General features: G+C 40.8%; 1 protein-coding gene across 1 annotated transcript; it reads right to left on the bottom strand.

Annotated features, from left to right (window-relative positions):
- Positions 1–1221: 1221 nt before the first annotated feature.
- Positions 1222–24779, bottom strand: ache (acetylcholinesterase (Yt blood group)). Its single transcript, XM_062994168.1, has 5 exons — positions 24706–24779; positions 10710–12113; positions 6744–6936; positions 6422–6600; positions 1222–3629 (listed from the first exon to the last, which is right to left on the bottom strand). Exons 2-5 carry the CDS (start codon positions 12058–12060, stop codon positions 3508–3510), a joined length of 1845 nt encoding a protein of 614 aa, XP_062850238.1. The 5' UTR covers positions 12061–12113; positions 24706–24779; the 3' UTR covers positions 1222–3507.
- Positions 24780–25308: the final 529 nt, after the last annotated feature.

The following is a 25308-nucleotide window of genomic DNA, read 5'->3' as shown; positions in this document are numbered from 1 at the left end:
GTGTCAAATAAAGGGTCTGAACACTTTTGTGAGTAAAAGATTGACTTTCACTGAATTGTTGGGGGAAAAACAAACTTGACTTCTAATCTCAATAATTGTCAATAATTTATCCATTGTTGCAGATTTTACATTTTTAAAAATATAATAAATACACCTATTAGCCATAACATTAAAACCACCTCCTTGTTTCTAACTCACTGTCCATTTTATCAGCTCCACTTACCATATAGAATCACTTTGTAGTTCTATAATTACTGACTGTATTCCATCTGTTTCTCTGCATGCTTTGTTAGCCCCCTTTCATGCTGTTCTTCAATGGTCAGGACTCTCCAAGGACCACCACAGAGTAGGTATTATTTAGGTGGTGGATCGTTCTCAGCACTGCAGTGACACTGACATGTTGGTGGTGTGTTAGTGTGTGCTGACGGAGTTAAACACCTCACTGTCACTGCTGGACTGAGAATAGTCCACCAATCAAAAATATCCAGTCAACAGTGCCCCGTGGGCAGTGCCCTGTGACCACTGATGAAGATGAACAACTCCAACAGCAGCAATAGATGAGCGATCGACCTCTGACTTTACATCTACAAGGTGGACCAACTAGGTAGGCGTGTCTAATAGAGTGGACAGTAAGTGGACACGGTATTTAAAAACTCCAGCAGCGCTGCTGTGTCTGATCCACTCATACCAGCACAGCACACACTAACACACCACCACCATGTCAGTGTCACTGCAGTGCTGAGAATGATGCACCACCTAAATAATACCTGCTCTGTAGTGGTCCTGACTATTAAATAACAGCAGGCTGAAAAAGTATGTAGAGCAACTGATGGACTACAGTCAGTAATTGTAGAACTACAAAGTGCTCTTATATGGTAAGAGGAGCTGATAAAATAGACAGTGAGTGTAGAAACAAGGAGGTGGTTTTAATGTTATGGCTGATCAGTGCAGTATAATATCTACACTATAATCAGTTGCCACCACAAGTTTCATCTCACATCCTGTAACATTTCAACAGGTGGACTTGTTACTCGAAATTGCATCTAGGTGTGAATTTATAGACATTCCCCCAATGTGTGCCTGGTGCTTCTAAGATAGGGACCCACCACCCTGATCAAGATGACAGGATAAAACAGATGAATGATAACTGAGAACAAATTAATACATATATTTGTGTCAAATTTTACATGTGCACGGAAAGAAAAAACAAAACCACAAATATTTCAGTTACTCAGTTTAATGAGATTTTATCAGTGGACTTTAAATAGAGTGCCCTGAGAGGGCAAGAGCATAGGCAAATACCATGCAGAGTAGATGCCCAATGCTGTTACCATACTAGTTACAGTGGTAACGTATAACAATATTAATGCATTGGTTACTGACAGAACACTACAGTACCACCAAAACAGCCAATATCAATGTTAGTTGCCATTATCCTCAAATTATCTTTACTACAAATTAAGTTAGTATTCATTATGCAAATATATCATATTATTGCAAATATCAGGTTTCATTTTTTAACAGTACTACAACTGTAATAATAATAATAATAATAATATACATCAGCAGTGGCTTAGTTTTACAAGGGATAACAGTCATTTTTGGAGTACAGAACACAGTGGGGGAGAAGCTTTAGGACATGCACAGGACATTTTACTTTACAACGGAGATAAAGAGAAGCTTTTATTGATTAAGAGGTAAAAGGACAGTGGTTACTCAGAGCCACAGACAAGCATAAGCCCCAACCACTCTGTAGACACATGCACACACTTACTTCTCCTTCCTATCATTTGCGTAAATAATTTAAGACAGCACTTAATTTATATATATATTTGATATATATTATGTTTTAAAGCTAAAATACACTACTCTGGTCAACTCTGGAGGTAATGTGTAATGATAATGCTTGCTGAAGGACACAGCACTTGTCAATGTCCCTTTCACAGTGTTAAACAATGTGAAAATAAATAATACTGAAATAATGTGTGTAAATCAGTGGTGTGACTGGAAAAACATACAAACATGCACTCCTAATAAATATACAAATACCTACAAAAACTAAAACGAAAACAAAGTAAAACCGGTACATTCACGTCATTACAAAAATCATATCTAGATCTGAACATAAAAAGCAGTCGTAAAATATAAATAAATACAGTATATAAAGAAACAACTATTAAACCTAATATAAACCAACAAAAATAATAAGTGCAATCATGCAACAATAACACATGCTAAAATATGAGCCTTAACAAAAAAACAGACTCTAGTGGGCTCCTGTGAATGTCTTTGCTCTAAACATTTCCCTCTATGTACTGTTTTCCATCATGTACCCAGTGCATCAGGTGAGTGATGGTGGGGCTGGGGTTAAGATGGCTGACACAGCAGGCTGGCATTTTAAACAAGCACTAACTAAATTACTCTCCTTCCATTACCGTAATGAAAATTCTTTCCTACTGGGAGCGGAGCCAGTTAGGAAAAGAAAAGTATTGACTCTTTGGCACACAGACATCACACAGTAGTTACAAACCTTTCTCTTTAGGATGTGCACATAAGCACGCAATGCCCCGACAAATGTAATGAAAGTAGGGGTGACATTCACGAGTTGCAGGCTACATATAGACAAGACATAGTGAATACTGACCCATGGAGGTGCTAAACACGGTGTACGCTTACACACACACACACACACACACACACACTAACAGTCCCTTTTTAGTTTGCACAGCTGTACAAAACACATATCAAGGAGGATCATGCTGTAAGCACAAATATGCATGCAATGTGTTTAACAATCTGAATGAAACACATTGAAATCATGTACACACACACACACACACACACACACACTTCTGCAAGCAAGTACAAACTGGTGCCAGTAAACAGACAGACAATGGACTAAAATGGCTCATGAGTACCATGTATATGTTAAAAAAATTGATCTAGACCCACAGTAAAACAGCAGACCATTGCACAACCACAGGCTACTGAAGCACACAACAAGATTTGAAGATCCAAAACAAAACAGTCAGGATGGAAAAGAAATACCGACAAATGCACAAATGGTCAAACAGCAATTACAGACTAAGCAGATCAAAGGGGAAAAACTAAAGTGAAATAAAAGTGGGATAAAGTGAGATCCAGAGAACCAGAGTGAATCAGGGTTTCCAAGAACGAGTACAATTATCAGTGGTAATATCACACTTTTCAAACTTTCCCTCCTAAACTACTCTGATGACCATAACTCATAAATGTCTCTTCATGCATCTCAGTCAAATAAAAACTACTTAAAGTAATAGTTTAAAAAAATACCAAACAATGTACACAATGCATCACGTGTCAAAAAAAATAATACTATTGAGTACTAATAGGCCCAAATTCAACATTTTCCTACCCAGAGGAACCCATCAATAATGGGTGTTATCTACAGTAGCTCAGAGAACAACTGACATTCTGTCAAGGGGCTCTAGAGACTATGGTCACCATGCTATTTACTCCCTTTGCCTTTTAGAGGTCTGTACAACGCTCTTGCTTGCTGTAATGGTCAAATTGGCTCTTCCAGTGCATCATGTAGGAGCTCCAGCGGTGGAACTCTGCCTTCCACTGTCGCTCAGCATCATCAATGTTGTCTGCATATAAAGAGATAAAGAAAGAATATAGAGAAAAACAGCACATATTTGATTTACAGATTTACAAAAGGAAAGACTTTTAATTCACCAGCACCATACACAAACATGCCCACTGACAAGAAAAGCAAGCTGAGACATTAAAAATGCCTCTGAAAGAGACAGAGGCAGTGAAATGTAAATAAAGTAGGAGCAGAGGGATTTCAGATGTAAACACCAATTTCAAGTGATCCCACTAAACAAATTACTCACCAGATTAAGAGCACACTCAAACCCCAGCTTTTGATCAGTGCAAAGACCTTCTCTGGAGGACTCACAGGATTTGAGTTTGGGTCACTATAGACACATTACCTCATCCATCTATAAACAGGGCAATGCCTCAGCTGCTTTATGTCCTGGACATCTTTTAAACGAGTGAAATTAATCCTTTACTTTGTAGTACACTCATCAGCCGCTTTAAAAGATTTCCAGTTGTTGGCTATTTTATAAGTTACCTTGACCATATAGATGCACTTTTGTAAAATGCAATAAAAACAAGAATCTGTCAAAATCACAAAACAAATTCTAATTCTTTCACTGACCAACTTATACACCAATCAGCCATAACATTAAAACCACCTCCTTGTTTCTACACTCAGTCCATTTTATCAGCTCCACTTATTATATAGAAGCACTTTGTAGTTCTACAATTACTGACTGTAGTCCAACTGTTTCTCTGCATGCTTTGTTAGACCCCTTTCATGTTGTTCTTCATTGGTCGGGACTCTCCCAGGACCACTACAGAGCAGGTATTATTTAAGTGGTGGATCATTCCTAGCACTGCAGTGACACTGACATGGTGGTGGTGTGTTAGTGTGTGTTGTGCTGGTATGAGTGGATAAGACACAACAATGCTGATGGGAGTTTTTAAACATCTCACCGTCACTGCTGGACTGAGAATTGTCCACCAACCAAAAATATCCAGCCAACAGCGCCCCATAGGCAGCGTCCTGTGACCACTGATGAAGATCTAGATGATGACCAACTCAAACAGTAGCAATAGATGAGCAATCGTCTCTTGAATTTACATCTACAAGGTGGACCAACTAGGTAGGAGTGTCTAATAAATTGGACAGTGAGTGGACACAGTATTTAAAAACTCCAGCAGCGCTGCTGTGTCTGATCCACTCATAGGGCTGGGTATCGCCACTAATTTCCTGGATTGATTCGATTCCGATTCACAAGGTCCCGATTCGATTCGATCTTTGATTTGATTTTCGATTCAATTTCGATTCAACACATTTAGGCATATTTGAGTTACATTAACAGGTTTTGTTTAAATATGTACAGATGTTCAGAGAACGAATGTGATAATTGTACAAAGAACACTCATTATTAAAAATATTTGTGTATTTTGTTTACATAAATAATTAATCCAAAACAGAAAACAGTAACATTCATTTTTTATTATTATTTTACGTCTGACACGCTACAACATTGTAAATGTAATGTAAACATACACCTGGCTGTTGAACAGCTTATGCCAAGTTTACACTACACGACACCTGGTCGCTGTAATGTTCACACTACACGACTGATCGGCGATGGGGGGTTTTACACTACACCATCTATCACCAGGGGGAATCACAGGCGAGCTTCTCTGGTCTCCAAAACTAAGTTTTGTCACGAAAACACACGTGAGAAGTGATGAAAGGTTTAATGATACCACGTCCAAACATGCACATCAACAAGTAGCGAGAGATGAAAGTTTGTGCGCTGATGAAATAAATGAATCTGAGTGGATTTGGCAACACGAGCAGCATGGCTTGTTCTATAGTGAGTTGGAGGTTAATAAATATTTTGTTTTGTAGAGAACGATCAGGTCAGAAATACTGTAAAACTCGCGTGTGCTGATGTATTCTGATAGAAACTATATTGCGCTCCACCACCTGTTTACAACCTCTCCCCTGTGTTTCCCCTCGCTGTTTCTCACATTGATTGAGAGCCGAGTTTTGATCGCAGAGCGAACACCGAGTTCCTCCCGAATCCAGCACCGACCCGTCGCCGAGCGAAAATCAGTGCAATAAGTTGTGTAGTGGTCATAACTTGAGCTTCTGCCATGCTAAACTGATGTGCAGGTCAGATCTCGTTGCATGAAAAAACACTGGCTGGTCACACGAAATTAAAGGGGGTAACAGATTTCCGTGTGCACCGTAAAAAGGGGCGTATTTAAAAGATCGATCTCGCGTTTGTATGAATCGATATCGGATCGTTCAAATAAAGATCGATTCGAATCGAAAAATCGATTTTATAAACCCACCCCTATCCACTCATACTAGCACAACACACACTAACACACCACCACCATGTCAGTGTCACTGCAGTGCTGAGAATGATTCACTACCTAAATAATACCTGCTCTGTGGTGGCCCTGTGGGTGTCCTGACCATTAAAGATCAGGGTGAAAGCAGGCTGAACAGATGTAGAGAACAGATGGACTACAGTCAGTAATTGTAGAACTACAAAGTGCTTCTATATGGTAAGTGGAGCTGATAAAATAGACAGTGAGTGTAGAAACAAGGAGGTGGTTTTAATGTTATGGCTGATCAGTGTATGTCTCAATGTTTATGATACTTTACAGTTTCTATGTATTATGTATTTTTATAAGTTTCACGTTGCATTTCTTAATACTTGCTACTTCTTGTAGAAGTGAAGAAATAAACTGTTACATTTCCCATAAAATCTGTAAAGATATAGCCTGAAATGTTTGTAGATAATATTCTGAACTAACAAGAAAACTATAAACTTACCATTACCAGTAATGTTGAGCAGGCGAGGCAAAAATCGATTCCACAGGGGACAGTGCTGTGTTTTCAGCCCTTTGTGCACCTTTATTGGTTCTGTGTTGAGACCCACATGCTTCTGTTCTGAAGCTGTGAAGGGAGGCCATCGTCGACGAGGGTCTATGGTACCATCAACATTGTTACCTGGATTACTAAATATTTGAAGAAAAAAGCAAGAAAATAGATTAATAAATATAATGTCCAATGCTATCATTATATTAAAAAAACATTCAATTTATCCACACATTCACAATGACAAGTTCAGACAGATTTTTAGGCTTTTTATTTTACTTACCCCGTCCGGGCAAAGTTAGCCCAGTACTTCATCATACGTCGACTGAGTTTTTCCTCATCTGCAGTGTAGTTCAACCTTTTTTCCAGGGGCAGGCCAAACACAAATTCAATCTCATAGCCATGTATCACACCCATCCATTTAGGCCAGGCCAGGTTAGAGGCTTGGTGGTCAAACAGGTAAAGGTACACAGTAACTGTGAACAATACAGTAATAGTGTTAATACAGCTAGATACATGAATGTCATGGTAGTCTTGGAATTTCAGTAATTACTATTTGGAACAAAAGTCTTTAAGTCAGCCGCTCAGGTGGTGCAGCGGTAAAGTACGCTAGCTTATCAGAGTTGGGGTTTCCAGATACATCGTATCGAAACTCAGCTCTACCTTTCCGACTGGGTTAGGCGGCAGCATGAACAACGTTTGGCTGTTGTTCAGGGTTAGGGGTAGAAGTCGGAGCATAGGTCCTCATAACTGGTACAACTGCGGCCCCTGCTGGTTGACTGACGGCGCCTGCACAGGGCTGAGGAATAACATTGAGGGGGGTGTGACCCTCCGTGCGCAGTGTCTCTCGGTGTATGAACTCGGCTCGTGCAGATGAAAAATGCAGGCTGTACTGATTGCGTACCGGAGGCGGGCGAAAGTCAGTTGAGTGGCGTCCTCAGTCGGCGGTGAAGGGTCGAATCAGTATAGAGGACGCATTCAGGGTAATTGGACACGACTAGATTGGGGATAAAAATTGGGGGGAAAAAAGTGGGAAAAAATAGATAATTATAAAAAAAAAAAGTCTTTAAGTCCATGGCCTCCATGATGACCTAAACCTCCAAAAAGGTGTTGCGGATGACTGCGTTGGTGTGTGTGGCTTTATCTTGTTTGTGAACTCTGTATTTTGCTACAATATCCAGAGCTCCCACACCAGAAAAGAACTGATGAACATCAGAGACACAACTGATTTAATTTCAAACTTTCAAACCTCATCTGTTGAATTGCTGGACATTTTGGTCAGAGCTGCAAAGGTTATTCTGCAGTGCTGTTCTCCTCTGGACACTTTTATCATTAATAGTAAATGCTTTATTCATTCTGGTCGGTGCCAACATTACACCCCAGGCAGACGTGCACAAAACACAGTGCATGTTCACCTACTAGATACTATGGGCGAAACTGAAAAACCTAGACTCTGAGAGTTCTTGATGAAACAGCACTGTTACACTAGTGGACAAGTGGCTGACAGAGAGGCTCCAAGCGTGTTTGGACTGTACTGACTGGGACGTGTTTAGGAATGCTACCAACAGTCTGGATGAGTATACACAGGATGTGATGTCATTCAGCTTCTGTGAAGGTTAGTTACAACTAGGGATGCATCAATACCATTTTTTCCCAACCGAGTACAAGTACAAGTACATGCATTTTTGTACTTGCCAATACCAATACCAATACCTATTCAGAATACCGTTTTTTTTTAAACAAAAACACACATGAGAAGTGACGAGGGGTTTAATGATACCACGTCCAAAAATGCACGTCAACAAGTAGCGAGTGATCAAAGTGTTTGTGCACTGATGTGATGAAATCAAGGAGGAAAAATACATGAATCTGAGTGGATTTGGCAACACGAATAGCATGGATTGTTCTGTAGTGAGTTGGAGGTTAATAAATATTTTTGCAATGTTGGTGTTTTGTTGTTATGTTTTGTAGAGAACGATCAGGTCAGAAATACTGTAAAATGTGTGTGTGCCGGTGTATTCTGATATAAACTATATTATCCCCCTGTCCCACCTGTTTACACTCCTCTCCTGCGTTTCCCCTCACACCGTATCCTGCGTTCTCATTGGCTGTTCGACATGTCACTCATTCCCAGTCGCACATGTCAGATCAGATATCTGACGTGCTAGAAAACTCGATCCGGTCGCCGAGCGCCGAGCGAAAATCAGGGCAAAAATCGTGTAGTGTGAACTAGGCATAACTAGGCACACGGTATCGGATGTTTAGTATGTTTGCGAGTACGAGTACGAGTACAAGTTAATGAGCGCGGTATTGGGCAAATACCCAATACCAGTATCGGTACTCATGCATCTCTAGTTACAACAATGACAAACACTTTCACAGCTAAACTTAGGCAGCTAGGGGTGGAAAAATAGGAAGTGTTTAAAAGTGGGGACAAAGACCAGTTTAGGTTTAGCAAAGCGGTGAGAGATGCTAAACAACTGTACTTTGAGAATTGTAACAGTTCTCCACTAATGACTTACACCTAGCCAACAGCCTTACTGTCATTTCGAAAGACAAAAGGGCAATCTTGACACATCCCTCCTGACTCCAGCCTTCATTTTCAGCCCTATCACCTCAGCGGGGGGCCAGGCCTACATTCAGTCACCCACCTTGGAACTCCCCTCCTCCCCCAAACCACAACAGCTCTCTCCAACCTTGAGCGGGACATTACCAAGCTCTTTAAGAGACAGACCCCCTCACCACAAAGCAGCAGGACAAGGTTCTGTCTTTTCCTCCAACCTGAAGCACTGTGCTGATCAGTCTTCGGTGTTCACAGACCTCTTAAACATCTCACTGAAAACATGCCATGCGCCAGCCTGCTTAAATCCTCCATAACCATCCCAGTGCCCAGAAAATAAGGCCCATTAAGCTCAACAACTACAGCCCTGTCACCTTGACCTCTGTGGTCATTAAGTAAATTAAGCGCCATGTTCTGTTCCACCTCAAATCCATGACAGATCAACTACTAGACCCCTTGTAGTTTGCCTATATAGCTAACAGGTATGTAGACAATGAGGTAAACATTCTTCATCCACTTCATTCTCCAATGTCTGGACTCAAAGAACCTATGCCAGAATACTGTTCGCTCCACCTTCAATACAATCATCTAGCTTGTACTGCATGAAAATCTCTCTTAGCTTCATGTGCCTGACCTGCAGGTGGATCAGTGACTTCCTGGCACGTGAAGCTGGGAAAACACGTCTCTGACCCACAGTCCATCAGCACCGGTTCAGTACCCTAAGGTTGTGTCCTTTCCCGACTACCTTTCCCCCTACACAAACAAACAGGTGCAGCTTCAGTCACCAGTCAGTCAAGCTCTTGAAGTTTGCAGACGAAACTATCCTCACTAGGCTCATCTTTGATGCGGATGTGTCTGCTGACAGGTGGGAGACTGACCATTTGGTGACATGGTGTGAAGAAAACAACCTGGAGCTCAACACTCTAAAGACAGTTGAGATGGACCCAGCCCCATTTGCCACTGGGTCACTTTTATCACGTAATATCACACAGTTCATCTTTTTAAAGGAGCTTTGAAAATTTCAGCAGCAAACTGGCTCAAAATTTAATCAGGTGAACTTTAAAAGATACAAATGCAGCATTAAGCTCCATACGAGACACCAGCTGACGCTATTGTTGTTGTCGCTATGCTGTACAACATGACACGGCCACAGGTTACGTTGCGGTTCGGGCTGAAAAAACAAGTATTCTGTGGTGCCAGATTGGCCCGCTAGTTCTCTGTCTGGAACCTCTTTTTTTCGGTGGAAACACGCGGAACCGGTTCAAAGTCAAGTTCGGGAACCAGAACGGGCTCCGTGCCGCGTCGGTGGAAAAGGGGTAACTGAGGTCTATCCTAACCAAAGCCTCCTGCCTTAAAAACAGTTTCTTCTGGTCTGCAAATGGCCTCATCAACAAGGTCTGGGACCCCCACTGACAATCTCTTTGGCCCTCATAGACAGGGCACATAATATAGATGAAAACTGCACATCTTCACAAAACATTTGCTTATAGGCAAAGTATCACTAACATGGCATGTGAAATTAATGCAATTATTACTTATTCTAATAATTACTAATAATTTAACAAGTATAATGTAGATTTCTGACCCAACTTGTATTATGCTTTCAAACAAAAAAAGAAAATTAAGATTACTGTGTTACTCAATAATAATCAAAATCTGTAAAATCTGTGACTTCCTTTTTGTCCTTACCTTGAGAATTTCTGTTCCCTGCTGTGTTACTACTGTATTGAGCATAACTCTTTGCAAAGTGCTGCAGAGGGCAGATTACATTATGGTCACCCACAATGTCATCCAGGGCATCGCGGTTCTTCGTACGGTTGTCCTCATCCATCCAGTCTGTGTACTGAAGTATAACTGCCTCTAGTCCAATCTCATTGGCATGAGGAACACTCATCTTCACACCTTGCAGGAAGTCTTCTCTTGAGATTAGGCTTTCATTGTCTTTGCTGAAACCTGGTGCACCGTATATCAAGAAATATGATCCTTCATCCTGATTCACACCTAAAAGGATTTCAGTGTGCTTGAAGTCGCCAGAGTTGAGCATGGCCTCAGGAGTGTCTGGGAGCACCACACCATCCACCACAGGAACAAAGGAAAAACGAAACAGGCTGCTGAATGGAAGAACCTGAAACTCATGATCGATAAGTTCCTGTGGTTCTTTATTTCTAAGACATTCAATCAGCTCAGTATCGTTACCATCAGGGCAGCCCACAAACTTTCCCAGCTTGGTGGCTCTCCTACGAGCCTCTTCAAAGCTGACTGTGGCCCATGGGCAATTTGGCACACCGCTTTGCAAGATTGCTCGGGTGAATTTAGGGCGACTCTCTGGAGAAAGAAGATGGATCCCCACTGAAGCTCCACCAGCACTCTCCCCAAAAATGGTCACCAGATTGGGATTGCCACCAAAAAACTGAATGTTGTCCTGCACCCACTGAAGTGCCATTCTCTGGTCCAACAGTCCTACATTTCCAGGAGCCTCAGAGGAGCCATTAAGTGCAAGGAACCCAAAAGCACCCACACGATAGTTCATGGAGACCACCACAACCTTCTCATAATGAGCTAGATAACGGCCATCGTAGACATCCAACGAAGAGGAACCACTGTAGAAGCCACCACCATATATCCAGACCATGACTGGGAGATTGTGTGGCCGAGGGGAAGCTGGAACCCAAACATTCAGGTATAAGCAATCCTCGCTCATAACTCTATTGGGGTTCCACATTTCAGTGCCAGGAAAGCCAGGAAATGAGGTGTCCACAAACTGGTAGCAAGCATTTGAATACTCTATGGCCTTAAACACATCATTCCAGGGCTTTTTAGGTTCAGCTGGCTTAAAACGCTTTCTTCCCACAGGAGGTTCACCAAAAGGAATACCCAGAAAGGCAACAACAGTGCCTTTGTCTGGAAGATACTGTGTTATACCCTGGACGCGACCTAATCTAGTTGTTACCACAAGCTCTGTGTCACTCTGTGCAGTGGAATGGTGAATAAGAAAAATGGTGAGAGTAACAGGGAGAATGAAGATGCCAGAAATCCTCATGTTGTCTTCTGCTGGTTAGTTAGTAGACTAATGTGTTTTAGCAGCTCCACAATCTATAGAAAAATGAAAAAACAAAATACAGGTATGTAAAAAAGGTGACAAAACAACCAACTATATACATACTGTATATATATATATACAGATTTTCATTAACAGAGACTGAAGAAAACTGCCAAAGCAACACTGAAGTAATTTCATATGGATAGATTTAATGCCCTTAGGAGGCTCAATAAGAGCCCTGATCTTATTAATGATTAAATTAGAGATTATATGTTGTGAGACCTTAAAAGTGAAGTACACCCCACCACAACTGTCCAACTAACATTTAATTGGTAAATAAAAATGGGCCACAGAAACATAAATTAAAATGCTTGAGTTTATTGGCAACACATATATTTGTTATGGTTAAGGTTGTTATGGATATAAGGGTACAGTGTATCACAAAAGTGAGTACACCCCTCACATTTCTGCAAATATTTCATTATATCTTTTCATGGGACAACACTATAGACATGAAACTTGGATATAACTTAGAGTAGTCAGTGTACAGCTTGTATAGCAGTGTAGATTTACTGTCTTCTGAAAATAACTCAACACACAGCCATTAATGTCTAAATAGCTGGCAACATAAGTGAGTACACCCCACAGTGAACATGTCCAAATTGTGCCCAAATGTGTCGTTGTCCCTCCCTGGTGTCATGTGTCAAGGTCCCAGGTGTAAATAGGGAGCAGGGCTGTTAAATTTGGTGTTTTGGGTACAATTCTCTCATACTGGCCACTGGATATTCAACATGGCACCTCATGGCAAAGAACTTTCTGAGGATGTGAGAAATAGAATTGTTGCTCTCCACAAAGATGGCCTGGGCTATAAGAAGATTGCTAACACCCTGAAACTGAGCTACAGCATGGTGGCCAAGGTCATACAGCGGTTTTCCAGGACAGGTTCCACTCGGAACAGGCTTCGCCAGGGTCGACCAAAGAAGTTGAGTCCACGTGTTCGGCGTCATATCCAGAGGTTGGCTTTAAAAGATAGACACATGAGTGCTGCCAGCATTGCTGCAGAGGTTGAAGACGTGGGAGGTCAGCCTGTCAGTGCTCAGACCATACGCCGCACACTGCATCAACTCGGTCTGCATGGTCGTCATCCCAGAAGGAAGCTGACGCACAAGAAAGCCAGCAAACAGTTTGCTGAAAACAAGCAGTCCAAGAACATGGATTACTGGAATGCCCTGTGGTCTGACGAGACCAAGATAAACTTGTTTGGCTCAGATGGCGTCCAGCATGTGTGGCGGCGCCCTGGTGAGAAGTACCAAGACAACTGTATCTTGCCTACAGTCAAGCATGGTGGTGGTAGCATCATGGTCTTGGGCTGCATGAGTGTTGCTGGCACTGGGGAGCTGCAGTTCATTGAGGGAAACATGAATTCCAACATGTACTGTGACATTCTGAAACAGAGCATGATCCCCTCCCTTCGAAAACTGGGCCTCATGGCAGTTTTCCAACAGGATAACGACCCCAAACACAACCTCCAAGATGACAACTGCCTTGCTGAGGAAGCTGAAGGTAAAGGTGATGGACTAAACCCAATTGAGCACCTGTGGCGCATCCTCAAGTGGAAGGTGGAGGAGTTCAAGGTGTCTAACATCCACCAGCTCCGTGATGTCATCATGGAGGAGTGGAAGAGAATTCCAGTAGCAACCTGTGCAGCTCTGGTGAATTCCATGCCCAGGAGGGTTAAGGCAGTGCTGGATAATAATGGTGGTCACACAAAATATTGACACTTTGGGCACAATTTGGACATGTTCACTGTGGGGTGTACTCACTTATGTTGCCAGCTATTTAGACATTAATGGCTGTGTGTTGAGTTATTTTCAGAAGACAGTAAATCTACACTGCTATACAAGTTGTACACTGACTACTCTAAGTTATATCCAAGTTTCATGTCTATAGTGTTGTCCCATGAAAAGATATAATGAAATATTTGCAGAAATGTGAGGGGTGTACTCACTTTTGTGATACACTGTATATACTGTATATGTGTGGTTGCCAAGGCTGGATTCTGGCAGCATAGTTAGGGGTGGCGGTACATGATTTCTACTGCAGCTGTGTGGAAAGAGATGCTATTTCTGTTTTCTTCCCCCCATTGCCTGTGGGGTGCTATGAAACCCACAGGCTTAAACATTATTAATAGAGATTTAGTTTCTACAATGTCAGACCGATCGTCGTGGTAGTGGGTAGTGACCACGCTTTGAAATGTACATTATATTAAACATGCTACTTGGGGTGCTTTTCATATGACCATTAGAGAAGGGTATAAAAAAAGATTAGTCATTTGGCTCCAGTAGACTTAAAGTTAACATTGCACATTAGTTTGATGGAATTGCATAGCCTATGGCGTATGGTGTTAATATTTGGGATGTTCAAATTAGACATATTTCAGAACTCAACAAAACTGACCTCTAAATGAGTCAAATATCCCGAGTTTTAAAAGAACCCTCATACTTATGTTGCCAAAATGTGTGCCGTTCACAAAAAGAACTCACTTCATGTTGTTTAGCTGTACCTCTACCGAATTTTGGAAAAAGCACTTAAAAGATTTGTGTTGAACTAACAGTTCAACAGTGCCCGAGGGACTGGGATGCAGGGTGTCCCGTCAGTGTGTCTCAATAGACTTATTAATATCCAAAGAACAGCTGCGTGCCAAAGACTGGCATAAGGGAGGGAACGAGTATGGGGGATAGACACAGGACAGACAGAGGCTCAATTTAGACTGTGGAATCCGCAGATGAAGTTCACAGGGGGATTCACTTTCAGCTTGGGATTAAATGTTGTAATGCTCACAGTCACATCCTTACCGCTTCTCTTCCAGACACTGCCTTCATACTTGGTATACTAGTAACACTGAAAATCACTGCGCTTAAGCTGAAGGTCAACAACTTATAGTCAGTTGTTGTCAATGTAAGGCTAAATTCACATAAGCATTTTGCGCACAGTTCACCACAAAGTTGGGCGCATATTGCTGCTTACCACAGCTTTTAAGCCTTTCGAATAATATGCGGCAAAACCGCTTTCGGCGGCAAGAAATGCTGCAGCGTCTCAATCTATAGGCAACGATGCCAGAACAGCACAAAAGCGGTTTTGCCATGTATTGTGTGAATGCAGCTTAAGACGCATTTTATTTAGGGTGTGTTTAGTGCTGGACAATGATTCGATATCGATATATATCGCGATAGAAAATGTTTCAATAACGGTGATATGATTTTTAAACAAATTCGATCGATATGCATACATCAGTGCGTGATGACGTACGCCACAGGCACGACGCGAGTGCTCAGCATTACCGCTCTGATTACACTCCGCTACAACACGGTGGATATTAGCGGCTAAATGAGTTCAACACCTGTGAGTGAACGAGCATCCACAGTTAAAACAGAAGCAGTAGAAATAGTTGATAAGAGAGGAAAGACTAGACTCTTTTTTTCTGTATTCTTTAAGCACAACATCTGCTGCAGCAAATTCTGCAGCAACTCTTAAGCACTTTTCATATTCTTTATCCTGGTTGAGCACTCTTGTTCGAAAATGTTTACATACAAATAATAATCAGTCCATGTTGTGGATTAAAGTTAGTTAAGACCAGAGGTGGAAAGTAACGAATTACATTTACTCGCGTTACTGTAATTGAGTGTACTTTTTTGTTTTTTGTGTACTTATACTTTTTAAAGTAGATTTCACAGCCTGTAATTTTACTTTTACTTAAGTATGTTTTGTATTAAGAATTGTAATTCGCTACATTTTAAATAAGATCCGTTACTGAGTAAAATAATAAACGCTAAAGAAATCGCGTCTGGGAAACTGCTGCAGTGAATTCTGCGACGGGGAGTCGGATCTTTTGTCTCGGTTCCTTTTAAAGAGCCGTATATATACATAACGACTCCCAGAAGCGCGAATCTATTCCTTTATTTCATTTTAAAGGGCCGTTCAATAGATTCAAATAATTCTACGACACATCACTGGTGGTTATACAGTTTTAAAAAGTTTTATGGGACTAAAATGACACATTACACACCCCTAAATGTTTTAAATGTTGTATCAACATGTTTCTTCTATTATATTTGAATTAAAAACTACTATTGTGAGATTTATATCCACTTGTCCTGTTTGCATTACACAGAAGAGACCCCCCCTGCTGTTAATAAAGTAACTAAGTAACGTTTACTCTGAGTACATTTTAAATGAGTTACCTTTTACTTGAGTAGATTTTTAGACTAGTAACTTTACTCGTACTTAAGCAAAAAATCATTAAAGTAATAGTACTTTTACTTAAGTACAATATTTTAATACTTTTTCCACCTCTGGTTAAGACATACAGTGTATCACAAAAGTGAGTACACCCCTCACATTTCTGCAGATATTTAAGTATATCTTTTCATGGGACAACACTGACAAAATGACACTTTGACACAATGAAAAGTAGTCTGTGTGCAGCTTATATAACAGTGTAAATTTATTCTTCCCTCAAAATAACTCAATATACAGCTATTAATGTCTAAACCACCGGCAACAAAAGTGAGTACACCCCTAAGAGACTACACCCCTAAATGTCCAAATTGAGCACTGCTTGTCATTTTCCCTCCAAAATGTCATGTGACTCGTTAGTGTTACTAGGTCTCAGGTGTGCATAGGGAGCAGGTGTGTTCAATTTAGTAGTACAGCTCTCACACTCTCTCATACTGGTCACTGAAAGTTCCAACATGGCACCTCATGGCAAAGAACTCTCTGAGGATCTTAAAAGACGAATTGTTGCGCTACATGAAGATGGCCAAGGCTACAAGAAGATTGCCAACACCCTGAAACTGAGCTGCAGCACAGTGGCCAAGATCATCCAGCGTTTTAAAAGAGCAGGGTCCACTGAGAACAGACCTCGCGTTGGTCGTCCAAAGAAGCTGAGTGCACGTGCTCAGCGTCACATCCAACTGCTGTCTTTGAAAGATAGGCGCAGGAGATTGAAAAGGTGGGGGGTCAGCCTGTCAGTGCTCAGACCATACGCCGCACACTACATCAAATTGGTCTGCATGGCTGTCACCCCAGAAGGAAGCCTCTTCTGAAGTCTCTACACAAGAAAGCCCGCAAACAGTTTGCTGAAGACATGTCAACAAAGGACATGGATTACTGGAACCATGTCCTATGGTCTGATGAGACCAAGATTAATTTGTTTGGTTCAGATGGTCTCAAGCATGTGTGGCGGCAATCAGGTGAGGAGTACAAAGATAAGTGTGTCATGCCTACAGTCAAGCATGGTGGTGGGAATGCCATGGTCTGGGGCTGCATGAGTGCAGCAGGTGTTGGGGAGTTACATTTCACTGAGGGACACATGAACTCCAATATGTACTGTGAAATACTGAAGCAGAGCATGATCCCCTCCCTCCGGAAACTGGGTCGCAGGGCAGTGTTCCAGCATGATAATGACCCCAAACACACCTCTAAGACGACCACTGCTTTATTGAAGAGGCTGAGGGTAAAGGTGATGGACTGGCCAAGCATGTCTCCAGACCTAAACCCAATAGAACATCTTTGGGGCATCCTCAAGCGGAAGGTGGAGGAGCGCAAAGTCTCGAATATCCGCCAGCTCCGTGATGTCGTCATGGAGGAGTGGAAAAGCATTCCAGTGGCAACCTGTGAAGCTCTGGTAAACTCCATGCCCAGGAGAGTTAAGGCAGTTCTGGGAAATAATGGTGGCCACACAAAATATTGACACTTCAGGAACTTTCACTAAGGGGTGTACTCACTTTTGTTGCCGGTGGTTTAGACATTAATGGCTGTATATTGAGTTATTTTGAGGGAAGAATAAATTTACACTGTTATATAAGCTGCACACAGACTACTTTTCATTGTGTCAGTGTCATTTTGTCAGTGTTGTCCCATGAAAAGATATACTTAAATATCTGCAGAAATGTGAGGGGTGTACTCACTTTTGTGATACACTGTATGTTAATATATTATATATTGTCAAAGCTTATGTTTATTTGAGAATGTCGTGTTTTTGTCTGTATACAAATGCTGAATACAAGTAAAAGGTGAAAGCTAATTTATTATTATTATTATTATTATTATTATTTCTAAAATATCATGTAGTTTTAAAGGGTGAGATTTCATAGACTTTGCAAATAAATTTTTCAGAGGTTCGCAGGTACAGCCTTTCAATGTTGGTGTTCCTGGCAGTTTTTCTGACATTTGTATTATTCATATCGTTATTGGAATTATATCATATCGACCGTAATTAGGAGTTATATCGTGATATAAATTTTAGCCATATCGTCCAGCCCTAGGTGTGTTTATACTTATTAAAACAAACCCTGGTGCGATTGCTCTGTTAATGTGGTTCTATGCAGCAACTCAATGAGACTGCGTGAGCAAGTGGGTATAGCTCTGTTTCTAAATGCATTGTGGTGTGATTCGTTTCAGGTATGAACACAATACGAACCAAACAAACCAAACACAGGACACAATGTCACAAGGTGCAAAACTAATCGCACAGTGATGGAACAAAGTGTGTTGAAAACAAAATAATGAGCAGGGGACAAACCTGGAGGTAAAATGCCTCATTAACATGTCATGTGTGTGTCATGCATATTTTTTTCTTCTTTATTTTGCTTTGACTGTACAATTATGAGTGTGAAATGTAAAATTTGCTATTTTCTTTTTTGTCTGGACCAACAGAACCAAACTACTGTAGTACAAGTACAAACCCCCCCTTACTTAGCTATAAGTTGTTCACTGCATTCTTATGATCTGCATTCTGCACACACTCCTCATGTTGGCTACCCTCAAAACCTCCACTCTCCTAAAACATTTATGTTTCTGACTTAAGTGACAATGCCACAGGCAACCACTCCTTTTTTGTGAGTGCAGACATGAAGTAATAATTATAGCACAGCTGCAAGCGTATGCTGATGGAGCAACAAGTAACGTGAATTAGATTTGATTAATTTTACGCAAATAAGTTAGGACACAGTAAAGCAACCAATCCCAATGACGGGATGCACAGTTATCCATGGACCAGTCACTAGTGTAACACTGGGATTGTTTAAGGGGTTAGCCAAAGCCCATGATGGATTGGTGCCCAGCCCAAGGTGTTTCTGCCTAGTGTTTCCCAGTGAAACCAGAATAGGGATAAAACAGATGATGAAAATAGAAAAATATGTGGGCTGTAGAATTTGTGAACAGAATTGAAAAGTGAAAGTGAAAGGACAACCTCCAGTGTTTCATTTTCATCTACAATTGTTCATACACAGTTACTTTATATTTAATACATTTAGTTATCTTAGAACTGAGTTATGGAAACAGTTATAGCATGTGCAAAAGTTTTGAAAATGTACATTTACTGTTCCTTGCAGAACACTTCTAGTTTTAAAATATTCCTGGGCCATCTTGCATGCGCTGCATCTTTATGATCTAGCTTCAGTTTCTTGACTTGCTTCCAAATTGGCTAATATTTAATGGAATCCTATATATGCATTTATACATTTTTCTCCAAATCTAGCTGTATCCAATTACCCTACTGTATCTCCTCTACTGCTGCAGACCTCTACGCTGCCTGAGAAAGGCCGTACCTAACACACGACCCCTCCGACGTATGTAGTAGCCAACCACTTTTTTTTCACCTGCACAACACGTTTACACAGGGATCAGTATCACATATGGAAAGTTACATTTACCTCTATATCAAACACATATGTCTTAACATGTAAACCTGTAAGGTTGTTGTTTAGGGTACATATGTGTGGTTGCTACGGCTGGATTTTGAGGGCAAGGTTGGGGTGGCGGTACATTATTTACAATCTCTGTGCAGGCACGACTGATCAACCAGTAGAGGCCAAAATTGCAGCAGCAATACAGAATCCCTTCATCCGCCTGGGCAAACAATAGCACAGAGTGGGCTAGCATGTCACACAAGCTGCCCTTATTAAGTGGAATTCATTCTTTTTATTGCCACTGGGTGCCACCATTCAAAGCATATTAGATCCACCACTATCCACTCATCATTAAATCTGCTCCCTTTTTAAACAGAGTTTCAGGGTTTAAGTTTGATTACTTCAAATTGTCTCTGGCTTGTCTAGATGTTTTCTTGAATAGTACTACATACACCGACTAGGCATAACATTATGACCACTGACAGGTGAAGTGAATAACACTGATTATCTCTTCATCACAGCACCTGTTAGTGGGTGGGATATATTAGTCAGCAAGTGAACATTTTATCCTCAAAGTTGATGTGTTAGACCAGGAAAAACGGGCACGTGTAAGAATTTGAGCGAGTTTGACAAGAGCCAAATTGTGATGGCTAGACGACTGGGTCAGAGCATCTCCAAAACTGCAGCTCTTCTGGGGTGTTTCCGGTCTGCAGTGGTCAGTATCTATCAAAAGTGGTCCAAAGAAGAAACAGTGGTAAACCGGCGACAGGGTCATGGGCGGCCAAGGCTCATTGATGCACATGGGGAGTGAAGGCTGGCCCGTGTGGTCCGATCCAACAGACGAGCTACTGTAGCTCAAATTGCTGAAGAAGTTAATGCTGGTTCTGATAGAAAGGTGTCAGAATACACAGTGCATTGCAGTTTGTTGCTTATGGGGCAGCAAAAGGGGGACCAACACAATATTAGAAAGATGGTCGTAATGTTATGGCTGATCGTGTATATCATCAGCAATGTGACTTTTGTAATGAAGTCCCAGGTAGGGGTTTCATCTGATGACTGGATCATGTTTGTGCAAGCAAAGCTGCAGAGTAAAAAACAGTTTCTTGCTGCGATTTGGGGGTTTTGTTGGTCTTCCTGAACTTGTCTTAGCGCAGCGCTTTTTTTTTTTTTTTATACCATTTTTAGCCTGTCTTCATTTTATAGCTGTTAATTTACTAAGTTTTCAAAATCCTAATCATAATTTCTAAAGATGTTTATGTTTATTCCTGGGGCCCATTTTATGTAAAGTAGCTCTGTTAACATTTGCAGCAGAGGTTGTGTTTGTTGGGCCTACAGACAGTTTGACAATCAGTGCATAAATCATTGGAATGTTTCCGTTTCATGCTTACAGAAATGCAGGACACAAATAGGTTAGAAACCTTCCAGCTGGCCACTGTCATGCCAGCAGTAGCCTAAATAAAGCACTAGTATTAAAACAAAAACAACTGTGATATTTAAAGCGTTAAGCCACTAGTTTTATTGACGGAGTAAAATACAGAAAGAACTTAACATTTATAGCTTATAAGTAATAAGGCTATTACAAATGTAAAAAGAAAACATCAAAAGTGTAACTAACATTAAGGGTTAAACATTGCAGTGCTCTGGGCAAAGGAGCTTTGTATTTGCTTACACTTCACACAATGAAAATCACAGTGCTGTGTATGTCTCTATATGTGCATAAAGATGTGTATATTTATGTGTTAATATAAATAGACAAAACATATTGTGTGTAAATTAGTGGTATTTATGATTAACTGCTTAATTGACAAATAAGTCAAAAAATGATGTTTGAAAAATGCTGTTGTTGAAAAAAGGACATTTCCAACAGCTGACGGTTGACTGACAGGAGATTTATTTTATTACTTTTATTTTTTTGCATCATGTCCCAATATAAAAGTAAAACACTGATGATCATTAAATATGAACTGCACCAATGTTGTCAGGAGGAGCTTTAATGATGTATTGAGTGCATCTCTATTCTTTGATTAGCATGTTTAGTTTAACTTCTACTTTCTTAATGCTGAATTGGTTCTGCTTACTGTGTTTATGTTAATCTTCCTGTTCTACATTACGGTCACGTTCATGGTCACACTGTTTTTCATTAAATTAAGCATAAAGACTTGTTGGGCGCTATAGGTAATTGGTTAAAACAAATTGGCCAAATTTGCAGTGAAAATTTACAAAAAAGGTTAAATACTTATTTCTCCCAAATGTACACATGGGTGGTGGTGCAGTGGTATACAAAAAACAATACTCATTAGTAAATTTAAATCCAACATTGGTCAGTTCTGTTTCTACAGTGTTTTCTAATGACAGTTGTAACATACTGGGCAAGGTCGTTTTGTAAAAGAAAGTATGACATATGGGCAGTATAACTGGTCTTCTAAATAAGGGCAATGCTACCCATGTGTAAATGACTATCAAAGATGTTCTCAACCTTTTTATCTAGTGGGCCTTGCTGCAACAGTGGCCAATTCATCAAAGGGTCTCCACCATCCACCCCCAGATAATTGTCAATCATGACTGTATGCAGATGCCCGACCGGCCAACAGCACCATTGGGGATTCAAACCCTTGACTACAGTGGTGGTGGGCAAGCGTAATTTAATGCTGAGACACCTGAGAACCACAAACAAACCTGTCAATGCTAATGAAAGAAAATAAAAAAAATTTGAGAGCCAAAAGTGTCTGTTCTTATTGGTGAACTGAACCAACTAATATGATTTACTGAAAAGATGTGCAATAACTATTGATACTTCAGATGAGACAGCTAACCAAGATATAATATATGAGTTGTAGCCTACAAAGGCCCATTTGCTGGGGTGTGTTCAAAGGCCTTTGCATTTCTCTCTCCCCCCCTTCCTTCTCTGTCGCATTCCTTCCCTCTGTGTGTCTCTCTCTCCCCCGTATATCCACTTGCATCCATCCAATCACACAAAATGAAATCATCAAGCACACACATCCATCACCACATCCATGCCCCTTATTTAGCAGTCGTTTGCTTTCTCTAGACAGAAAACCCTTTTGAATGCAGGGTATTTTACTTCATCTGCATATAACCAATTAGTCCTACCATGCCCAACAAATAATAAATGGCACTTGGCCTAAAAACTGCCATGTACTTACAAGCAGCAGTCATAAAAATATTTGCAATTAATGAGCTTAACCGTACACTGACATTTTAAATAATAAAATAAAATAAAAACTATTATTAGGTAGGACCTAAATAGGAATGATCTTGTATTAACTGCTTTGTATTTTCAATTTTTTAAGCATTATAGAAAAGGTTTAGTGATATTATGATGGTATGATAGTATGATTTTAGGGATCTTTGTGCTTTAGAGTGGTGGGCCTGGCATCCAGGGCACCCACCCTCGGAGGGCAGCACACACACAAATATTGGGGTGTGGGGGAAATGTTGAGGACTCAGAGGTAACCAATTTTGTCAAATGCAAAACTACTTAAAGGCAGGGACTAAAAGCAAGGATCCAGGTCCCTAAATTGTACTTATAAAAATAATAATAATAACAATACTAAATGTAACAACTAAGCATTTTCTCTCTATGCAAAAAGTCTGGAGAAGGTCTTCAAGAAGTATGTTGCTGTATTTGGCTGCTTTCATCAATCTCCTAATTCTTACCAGGCTCCCTTTTTCTTCCAGAGAGAAGCCCCTTCCCATAATATGATACTGACAGCACCATGTTTCACTGTAGGGCTGGTGTTAGCAAGATGATGTGGTGTTGTTGGGGCAGGGGTAGCTCAGCGGTTAAGGCACAGGACTAGTAATCAGAAGGTTGCTGGTTCGAGCCCCATATCTGCCAGCTTGCCAATTGCTTGCAATTTATTCTCTCAGTTGTAAGTCGCTTTGGATAAAGGCATCTGCTAAATGCTGAAAATGTAAATGTAAAACGTAAGCAAGATGATGTGAAGTGCCTGTTTTTGCCATAAAGGCATGATGCCTCTGCACCTCTGCACAGGACTTTGGAGTTCTTTTAGAGTAACCATTGGGTTTTACCTGATCTCCCTGAATAGCCAAATTAAAAAAGGTTCTGGGAACACCCAATGCCTTACAAAGACATTGTGTTATATCTCTGCCCCTTCAATGCTTTGCCACAGTCTAATTGTAAACACTTCATTGGACTAATAATGGATTAATATACTGCACTGACAATGACATGTAAACTGTGGGCTCTTATAGGTGTTTGCCCTTCCAAGCAATTTACATTGCAACAGGTGGACTCCAACTGAGTTCTAGAAAAATCTTAAGGATAATTAAAGCAAACAAGATGACTGACCACAATTTGGAGTGGCAATGATAGGGGATTGAATACTGTTGTGAATAAGAATTTTCAGCTTTAAATGATTTTTTTTTTTTAAATCGTAAAACTGATTAACGCTATTTGGGTGGGTAAAATGGCAATTATATAAAATAAAATCACAAAACAATAAAGTGCAACAGTCAGGGGCTCTGAATACTTTCTAAATCCACGATGAAAATGCAATTTAGTACATTACAGGTTACTAATATTTTTAGACCTACAGAAGCTGGTCAAACCCAGTGACAGTCGACGCTGTATATGAAACCATTGCAACCATATGAAGTATAACTTCCTACCATGTCTATTTGTGTACACCATACTACACCATATATAAAAGATGTAATTTAATACAGCCAATAATTCAGACCTGACTACATTACAGGTCAAACCCCAACTAAACACGCGCAATCCAGTGTGTAGACAAACTAGCACACGAACGATCAGCTCTGGTCATTGGTTTATATTAACGCTCCTGTCATGTCGCTGCGCAATTAACTACTTACATTTGTAATACGTTCGCAGATGCACAAGTAAAGCGCGACAGTAACGCTTAAAAACGCTCAGCAGTGAAGGAAAGAGTAAATGTACGGTGTGTACCTGCGAGACCCGCTGGAGAATCGCCTCGGTTTTCCTCTTTTCCGAGGCTGTCCTCGAGCGCTGTCTTGACGATGGCCGTGCTAAAAAAAGACTGTGTTTGTAAAGGACAGAAGCAGCACTAGGGTTGGCGCAGAACTTACAATTACTGCCTTCCTGGAAGGCAGAATGACTTCCTCGCCCCTTGACCGCTTGATGCCTGTCCCCTGAAAGTGAGTGAATACGGACGATTTTGGTTTGGGAGCAGTACTGCTCTGCTGGAACGACAGGGGGAGACTCCTAATAAATAGTGCACCGAAGGAAAACGCAGAGCCGATGACATCTCGCGAGAATAACCACTTAGTTTTCACCCACAGATATCGTTTCCATTATGAATGTTTATTGGGCACTAATCATGGCGTGATGAAGCTTTCTAAAAGATTTTTAGCCAATTTTATTTGAAAAACCCCCCCCCAAAAAAAACCCAAAAGCTTTATTATTCGAAGATTTGATTAACCTAGTGCATGACATGAGGCCTCTTCTGCCCAAATGTGTTACAGCAGCCCCCTTAAATCGTTCATAGCACTGTCGCCTCACAGCAAGAAGGTCCTGGATTCGATCCAGGGG

The sequence above is a fragment of the Trichomycterus rosablanca genome, chromosome 4 (assembly GCF_030014385.1).
Source record: "Trichomycterus rosablanca isolate fTriRos1 chromosome 4, fTriRos1.hap1, whole genome shotgun sequence".
Taxonomy (NCBI): Eukaryota; Metazoa; Chordata; class Actinopteri; order Siluriformes; family Trichomycteridae; genus Trichomycterus; species Trichomycterus rosablanca.
The sequence above is the reverse complement of the archived record's forward strand: the minus strand, read 5'-3'. Positions and strand labels throughout refer to the sequence as shown.